The following is a 9,711-nucleotide window of genomic DNA, read 5'->3' on the forward strand; positions in this document are numbered from 1 at the left end:
AGGAGAAGAAGAAGAAGAAGAAGAAGAAGAAGAAGAAGAAGAAGAAGAAGAAGAAGAAGAAGAAGAAGAAGAAGAAGAAGAAGAAGAAGAAAACAAGACAAAAACCCCAAACCTCTGAAAGGTTTCATTATTCTCTGTTGATGATCAAGACGAAGCAGCAAGGGTCATTTTCCTGCTGACTGCTAGGAATAAAAGCCTTAGAATCCTTATCAGTCAACTTGATTTGTTAAATGGACTGTCTCTGCCTCAGATGAATAAGACCTCCCAGGTGTATGGCACTGGGTATATGTCATGTTATAAGTGGAAATCTTAGTTCATAAAAGAGGGAGGGAGGGAGGGAGGGAGGGAGGGAGGGAGGGAATGAAATAAAGAGAGGGAAACATAGACAGTCAGAGAGATGGAGAAAGAGAATACGGGAAATTTTTTCCAAGGAAATCAAATCAATAAATATTTTTCTGTTTTTCTTATTTCTTTTTTTAGATCTGAAAGCTAATCTATACTCTTTTTCACAAAACTCCATGCGCACAGTATGTAGTATGGGCTTCAGTTACTAGGTGTACATATGTCTGGCATACATGGAAATATACAGATACATTATCAAAACTTGCATTTAAATAAGTATTTTTTTCTGCTTTTTAAAAATTATTTTAATTTGAGGAATATAAGTATGTCACCCCATGTTGCTTCCTTCCTTTAAAACCTCCTGCACCTCCTTGTTCTCTTTCAAATTTATGGCTGTTTTTTATTAAATTTTTTACATATATGTGTGCATATATTACTGCATCTAAATTTCTACATATAAAGTCCTCAGTCTGTATAATTTACTTTTGATGTATGATTTCAGAGCTGTCCATTAGGTACTGGGAAAAAAACAGTACCCAACCCTAGGCTGGGTTTTGTTTATGCGTATAATTTCATCCATAGATTCCTTTGCTCGTGTTATATGCTATTTAACTGTGTAAACTGGACTATACAATATAGTCTTTAATCCACAAGAAGAAAACCAGAGGTTTTGAGAAAGCTGACATTCAGAACTGGCATTATTGACTTTCAAAATAGCTATCAATTACTTCTATAATAGTAAAGTACTGTCACATGAATCCTAGTGATACATCAGACTTCCTTGTCCTAGGTATAACAAATCTTCTTAGAAATAATTTTGATTGTGCTTTTAAAGCATCTTGTGTCTTTCATTCTCATTGTCTGGTGATTCCAAAACACTTGATGCCCCTGGAAAGGGGAATAGAGCAGGATAAAGTGGGGGAGGTTAGGGAAGGGAGCACCCTCTTAGGAGGAAAGGGTGAAGAACTTCTCAAGGGGTACCTGGAAGGGAATCAACATTTGGAATATAAATAAATAATTAATTAATAAACTAATTATTGTGTAGCACTGAGTTCTACATAGTCAGGAAGTCCTCGAATGCTGCCATTTCTCTGCTTTTGACCTATGCAATACAAGTCTAGAACAATGTAGAAAGTTATAAGACTCTACTTAGGGGTCACTTACATGAATAAGAAGAAATGTAAAGCATGGATGTTAATTCAATTACATATCCATATTGAAATGCTGTCAGTTCATTCATTGTTTTATTGTAGAATTTTAGAGTGCAAATTTCTTTTTTCTTCTTTTTTTTTTTTGAAAAATTTTATTAGATATTTTCTTTATTTACATTTCAAATGCTATCCCCATTTCTGGTTTCCCCTCTGAAAACTCCCTATCCCATCCCGCCATCCCCTGCTTCTATGAGGTTGCTCTCCCACCCACTCACTCCTTGCTTCACAGTCATGGAATTCCCCTATACTGGAGCATTGATCTTTCACAGGACCAAGGGCCTCTCCTCCCATTGATGTCCGGCATCTTCTGCTACATAAGTCCCTCCATGTATACACTTTGGTTGGTGGTTTAGTCCCTGGGTCCTCTATGGTGTCTGGTTGATTTATATTGTCCCTGCTATGGGGTTGCAAACCTCTTCAGCACCTTCAGCCCTTTTTCTGACTCCTCCAATGGGGACCCTGTGCTCAAGTCCAATGGTTGGCTGTGAGCATCCAGGTCTGTATATGTAAGGCTCTGGCAGAGCCTCTCAGAAGACAGATATATCAGGCTCCTGTCAGCAAGCATTTCTTGGGATCCACAATAGTGTCTAGGTTTGGTAACTGTATATGGGATGGATCCCCAGGTGGGACAGTCTCTGGATGGCCTTTCCTTCAGTTTCTGCTTGCTATTTTTCACTGGAATCTCCTTGCTTCTTTCTTAGAGATAAAGTTTTTCTGTTCATAGCTTAAGTTATTATGACTGAATTAGCCATAATTTTGCCAATACAATGGTCAACCTATAGCAAATTCCCAGGCTTAGTAAAATTGATAGTTGAGTTACATTGTTCAGCATGATTTTCTCTTTAAAGTATTAATATAAAACAATGTATTTTGTAGTTTCAACTTCATAAATCCTAATTGGTTATTTTCAATAATTTCCCCTCCCTCTACTCATTCCAGTTCTCCCCACCTACTCCCATCTAGATCCATCTACTTTCATTATCTTCTTAGAGGGGAAAACAGGCATCTAAGGTACAATAATAAAATAAAGTATAATAAGATAAAAATAAAACAAAAAAATCCCAAATAAATTGGAATAATACAAAGCAAACAAACATAAGGAAGTCAGCTCAAGAAAACACATAAGAGACAGTTATAAACATAGAGACAAACTTCTTCACACTCTGAAGAGTCCCAAAAATACAAAAATTGAAGCCATAGTATATGTGAAAATACCTATAGGAGAGAAAGAGAGACAGACAGAAAGACAGAGAGAGAGAGAGAGAGAGAGAGAGAGACAGACAGACAGACAGACAGACAGACAGACAGACAGACAGACAGAAAGAAAGAAACAGAGAGAGAGAGAGAAACTCTGACACAATGTTATGAGATAGAGGAATCTCCAAAAATGCTTTTGTATTTGATTCTATAGCTCACCTCCTGCTGGGCATGGACCTACTTTTTCTGAGAAACCATGAAGAAGAACAAATAAAATGTTTAGAAAAATATGATATTCACTAAATGTGTATCCTCCCACTATCTTTCCATTCAGGCTTCCATTTATCTTACCTTTCTGGCTTCATTTTCTCATTCTTGCTTTCTTTATTTGATCTTGGCTTTCCATTGTTTGTGAATAAACTCAAGGTTTCATATGGGTATGGCAAGAACTATACAACTGAGCTATATGAAGACACCTACAAGATCTTTCTGTATCAAGGTGAGTTCTCACAAATAATGACTATGGTTTTTTTTTGGGGGGGGGTCAAGACAGGGTTTCTCTGTATAGCCCTGACTATGCTTTTTAAGCACCAAAATGAATATTGGTTTTAGAGAGAATGGAAAAGGAAAATTGAAACCATTATAATGTAATCTGATGAACTGGTATAAAATAATTATTCACAAAGTGGTATTAAATGATATAAAATATGACTGGTTTTCATTGATTCCTCTTTCCTCATCCAGTCGATATAATACCTTGGTAGGGCTACAAATTCTTGAAATCATCAGTGTATAATTTAATCATAAACATACATAGTCTTTTAATCGCAAAGAGTTAACATTTTTAAAAAAACTTAATACAGTTTTATATATTTTCATTTTAGAAGAATTTTGAATATTAAGAAAAACTTACTTGTACAGTTGGGCAAATTTCCAGACCATGTTCCGTTGGCAGTGCATTGTCTAACAGAGGGTCCTGAAAGGATATAGCCTTCCAGGCAAGAATAGATGACAGAACTGGAAAATGTTGTACCATCAATTCGAAAGACTTTTCCATTTGCTGTTGTTCCTGGATTACCACATTGCACAGCTATGAAACAAAAAGTTAAGGAGTACGTTTAAAAGTAATGCAAATAAAAATCCTTCTGCCAAGTCTCAATGACTCCTGTTCTCTTTATCAAATACTAAACTTCTCCAAACTTAGCAGTGAAATACCTTGATAAGTAGTTGAATCTCAAGATGAATCTGTCTTGATTTTTCTGGCTTAGTTACTATATTTCAAATCGAAATAATATTTTTAAGTTGTTAGCAGTGTTAGAATTTTTATTATGCCTGTTGTAAAGGAATTGTTTAAAAAGAGTTTTCTCCAAACATCAAGAAAAATTTCTTTTGCCTAATAACCAATTCATAAATAATAAGAATCTATTATGTTTGTAATTCTTCATTACAAAACATCTTTATTCTTACACATAAAATTAAATATTGTATATAATCATGTATCTCTTGTATAAAATATATAAAATTTGCAGTGTTACAATTTCTGTTTAGGCAAATGAGCACATCAAAAGATCAGTGTAAGTAGAAAGCAATTAATCTCTAATAATTAAGTGTCCAATAAAGAATCACATGTTGTAATAGCTTTAAAATGTAAAGAGGTGATAAAAAAAATATATGCACTACATGACTCAGCTATAACACTCCTCAGAATAAGCCTAAAGGACTTAAGATCCTATTCCAGAGATACTTCATTTGCTACTTTATTTACAAAAAACTAGAACATGAAAACACTAAATGTCATTCAACTGATGAGTGGATAATGAAAATTTGGTATATGTTCATAATGGAATAATATTCAGAGTAGAGAAGTAAAACATATGACCCTTACAGATAAATCTTTGGAACTAGAAAATATTATATAGCATGAGATGACTCAGCCTTGCCTCAGGATGCCAAACACTAGAGGTCCTGGCTTACTTGTAAATCATACCCTCAAAATCTCTAGATCTGACTACATCACATGATATTTCACCAGAAAACATAATACTGGGGGAGTTCTTAAAGAGAATAGTACTTTACAGATGCTATAAAGTGGAAATGGAATGTGTTGAAGTGGAGATTTACCTAGAGAGGATAAAACAGAGGGAGAATGACCAAGGTGTGATGTTTGAAAGAAACACCAGAAACTATGTGTTTATTTAAAATCGAAATATATATGTATATATATGATTGATATGAATGATTTGCGATGATAATGTTCCCCCAAGAGCCATCAATTATGTAAACAAAATTCCCAGTGCCAGGCATAGCAAATCTCCTTTTGGATTGTTGGTCAGAGGGTTTCAAAAGACCCCAATCAATATATGCCATTGCTAATGATCTTGTTTTCCTCCCAGGAATTGAGGGTAAGAACAAATTGCTGAAGATAATACCTGCTGTGAACATGTAACATAAAGGAAGCCAGCTGGAAAAGCCCCAGAAGTCTCCTACCCAAAGACTCCCTCGTATAGTAGCAGAAAAAGCTATGCAAGTTGTCAAGGAAAACAAAAAAATCAATAACTAGAATGACAAGATACACTGAAAGGTGAATCAGCACAATATCCATCCTATGGGCAACCCACTGCCATCTAATTGGACTTAAGGCCAACTCTGTAAGAGGAAATTCATAATTGTTGTTGTAAACCTACCCTATTACTGTGGTTGGTGAGGCCATGGACCTATAAAGAGAACCATTTCACTAAAGCAGTATAATTTCTAACTGCTGCTTAGCCTTATAACCACACATAAGTGTAGTTATCACTTATCAACAAAAAAAAAAAAAAAAAAAAACGTTTTTCTTACAAGAGGTAGAGCCAGACTTCTATAGACAGCATAACTGATCATACTGCAGAGAATAAATTATTGTGGGATTCCAAGCCCCCATTGACATATGTACAACAGACAATGGAAAACCTACTTGTAAGGCTTATATAACATCATTGATAAGATATCAGAATGAAGGGAAGAGGCTGAGGACCAGGATGAATGTTCAAATAATGTTCATTTTCTCATAGCACAACAATGACTAGATTTCAATATTTTAATCAGTTCATGCATTTTGCCAGGTAATGTACAAAAGTATAATATGTAGTACTCACATCTTGGTGGTAACTAACAGCTTTCTTACTGGAGCTAAGGCTTCCATCAGGAAGTAAATAATATCTGGTGCTAGAAATATGGACAATGTCCTGAGGCTTGTGAGTTCATGAACATTATAAAACAATTTAATGAGGTCATGGACCAATTTCCCATATCTTCTCTACCAGAGTCTACATCTTATCCTTATATCCTCAGATAAGTGTGGCTACCATTCTTCATTAGCAAAGCTTGTTTGTTACAACAATTAGATAACATTACAGAAAATCACAAATGGACACAATGGAGAGACCAGCTGAACATCAGAAAGCCAACACCAACACATCACAGTTCATCTACAGCTCAAGGACCATCACCAAAATTGTGATGGAAAAACTCTAAGAGCAGAATACCAGAAATCCAGCTGTAATAAATTTTTCTCATGAAAATAGTCACATAAATAAGGCCAGAACAATGACAATATCAATAGACATGTTAATATGAAAGCTAAGTGGCAGGGGAGTCTCACAGAGTTCCACCCCTAAGAAAGAACTATAGGCAACTAATGACTGCTGGGAGAGGGAGAACTAACCTGTACTAGGGATGAGACCCTTACTGGTTATCCAACACAATATGGTCAGTTCTGAAACCATATACACATCAACAATAGAAACTGACTAAACTGGTTGCCTTTATACTTATATTTATGCACACTTATGCATATATACACATATGTACTTGAACATTTGTGGTGAAATAGTTAAAGAAAAAAAGCTTATCAGTTTGAGAGGTAGGTACTTCAGTGGAGTTGGAGTGAGAGTGTCTGCAAAGAGCTGGAGGAAGTCAAATAAATGAAAAAATAATGTAATTCTATTTTAGTTAAAATATATATTAAGAATAAATAATGCTTTTGTATTATTTTTTCAACTTCAATTTAAGATATTTTTTCAACTTCTGGTAGGTAAAAATTACAAAATATCATTTTGTATCACTTCTTTAATAACATCACTCAATTTAGTAAAATAATCCTCATAAGTAAAGTAATATATCAGATGATAGATATAATAAATATGTAAATATTTTGTCATATCACTCTCAAATATAACTGTAAAAAATATCAAATGTTTTTTCATATTATTTTTAATCTACTAAGTATTTTTGGTAATTTAAATTAATAATTTTTATAGAAATTCTAATTAATATATGTTATCCATGTATCTATTCAAGAAAACAATATTAATATAAGTCTTTGATATATCTATACAATATTTTGCTTCACAGAAAAAATAATAGTTTACATTATTCATGAAGAATTATGCATTTTGGTAGTACCTTAACTGTCACTACAATTAATAAGCTCGTGGAAGACAACTTAAGACTCTTCAAAAGCTGGAGATCTATTTTCTGTATTATATTCAGCTATTGCACTCTTTATCTGCACTCTGTAGATAATGTGAGTTGTTACCTTTCTAAAGATTGTTAGAATCAGTCAAGCTAATGACAATAACTATTTTTACTAGGCCATAAATACTAATCGTAAGTATTATCAAAACATTCTACAAAACTGTCAGCACCAGAAGAGCATTCTATTGGAGCCAATTTCCTGTTTGTAAATCAGTGTTTGGTGCATCATCAAATAAGTCTTTTAAGCAACATTTGTAAATTGTGATTTCAATACAAAGCAATGACAAAAATAAGATATTTCTCAAGGGGAATCTTTAAGTACATCTTAGTGTTTACATAATCTTAAACTGCATTAATATTGATTTGGAGTATTGCACATTATCAATCCTAGTAACAAAAGTTGTATTCTATAAATGTTAACTTGATTTAAGTATTTCTATTCCTTACATACAATCTTGGAAGATAAAATATAATGATAGAAGGTTAATGTGAGAAGTTTTCTTTTTCTACTGTCTATATCACAAATAAATATGGTCAAAAGAAGTTTCTGGCTGTATTTTTTCAGTCAAAATGTTTGCAATTTTATTATTGGTTTTAAATTAATGATAAAAGAGGTTTCAATGGAATTATTATTTCCCATATTTCTCTTACAGAGAAGTGTCAATAAAATATTGATATATTTAGAATGGGGATCTAAAACATAATAATTTTACTATTATCCGTGTGAATTTGAATAGACATCAAATTATAACGCTCAGCCCTTATTTCTGTGAAAGTACCTGACATAGCCAACTTAAAGTAGGAAGGATTTGCTTTGGCTTGCAGGGCTAGTGGTTTTAGGATAATGCCAGATGATTCCATTATTAGATAACTGTGATAAATGATACTACCTTCGTGGTGAGTGGGACAGGCAGAGCAAAGATATTTCCTTGTAGGTGACAAGGAGGGAGAGAGGAGGAGGAGAGCCAATATTCCCACTTTAGGTTTATGCACCTGCATACCTACATCTTAGAACTAGGCTCATTTGTATAATTCTGCCACCTCTCAACAGTCTACTCAAATTTTTATTAGTGGCTTCATAATACAACCGCAGAGATCAGAGCTTTCATGATCTACTATTGTCACAGGAAATAGCCTCATTGACACATTCAGATATGTTTATTATTATTATTATCATTAATTTTTTTACAGTCCAGTCGTTATTCCCCTCCAATGCAGATAATAATCAGACTGAAGTATTGTATGTGCTCTCAGTATATTCAACTCTGACTGGAGATTACCTTTGCACTCTGGCTGTCTCCCAGTCCAACTGCCATTGGATAAACATGTTCTTTCTTCTGAGCCATAAAGAATGTATCCAGTATCACAGGCAAAGCGTACAGTGCTTTTAGTTCTGAAATCACTTTCCTGTCTGGAGCCATGACCAGGTGTACCTGGATCCCCACATGTACCAGTAGTATCACCTGTATGCAAAAACGTTCAAATTAATTTAATATGATATGCATTTATAATGCTCAATATTTTGGTCAATGGTCAATTTGTTATATACATGCTATTTTCACATAATTTGACTGAATAGAAATGTATCTCATATTTCCCATCTGACTATAATCATATGAAGAAAGAGCACAAATAAAATAATCCTTTCTAACTATTTTGTTATTTTCATCATTTAAGATTTATAGCCGGGCAGTGGTGGTACATGCCTTTAATCCCAGCACTTGGGAGGCAGAGACAGGGGGATTTCTGAGTTTGAGGCCAGCCTGGTCTACAGAGTGAGTTCCAGGACAGCCAGGGCTACACAGTAAACCCTGTCTCCAAAAACCAAAACCAAAACAACAAAAAAATTTGTAGACATAATTGAAGAGTTACTGATATTTCATTATTATTTCTACAATATAGTTAAAAATAAAATGGAAAAATGTATAAATGAAAACATATATACTCAATGGAAAATGTATTTATATAAAATTTTAAAAATCAGATTCAATGATTACACAATTCATTCTCTGAGTCATCTTATAAGTAATAATCTTTTAGCACTTCTGGAACTGCTGTGAGCTAGGACGATGTAAACAACATAATAGAATTATTCCTATGAATTACATTTCACCCCTTTTAAATTTCCTCTTGCAATGGCTTTCAGCAAAGAGATATCAACTAACTGATTCTTTTCCTCTATGAAAACATAGAAATAGATTGTAAACAACCTTGAATTAAAACCTGGGAATCAATTTTAAATAGGATTTCCCTCATCACTGTTATCCTGTCATCACAAGGTTCTTGTTTTTTGCTTTCTGTATTAGTTCTTTCTCACTCTCTACACTACATCAGTATTTCCAATTATAGTATACATAGTCATAATACAAACACACACAAGCCCACACATACACACACACATGCAGAGAGAGAGAGAGAGAGAGAGAGAGAGAGAGAGAGAGAGAGA

General features: G+C 34.0%; 1 protein-coding gene across 6 annotated transcripts in view; it reads right to left on the reverse strand.

The window, feature by feature from the left end:
• The window catches only part of Csmd3 (CUB and Sushi multiple domains 3), a 1,196,994-nt gene that overhangs the window by 46,288 nt on the left and 1,140,995 nt on the right, over positions 1–9,711 (reverse strand). For all 6 annotated transcript variants that reach the window (XM_029469822.1, XM_021183659.2, XM_029469819.1 and 3 more), the window contains 2 exons: positions 8,546–8,728; positions 3,664–3,840 (listed from right to left, as the gene is read on the reverse strand). In XM_029469822.1, coding sequence (XP_029325682.1) covers positions 3,664–3,840; positions 8,546–8,728 — 360 coding nt within the window. The remainder of the gene's footprint in view (positions 1–3,663; positions 3,841–8,545; positions 8,729–9,711) is intronic.

This window comes from Mus caroli, chromosome 15, assembly GCF_900094665.2.
Source record: "Mus caroli chromosome 15, CAROLI_EIJ_v1.1, whole genome shotgun sequence".
Lineage (NCBI taxonomy): Eukaryota > Metazoa > Chordata > Mammalia > Rodentia > Muridae > Mus > Mus caroli.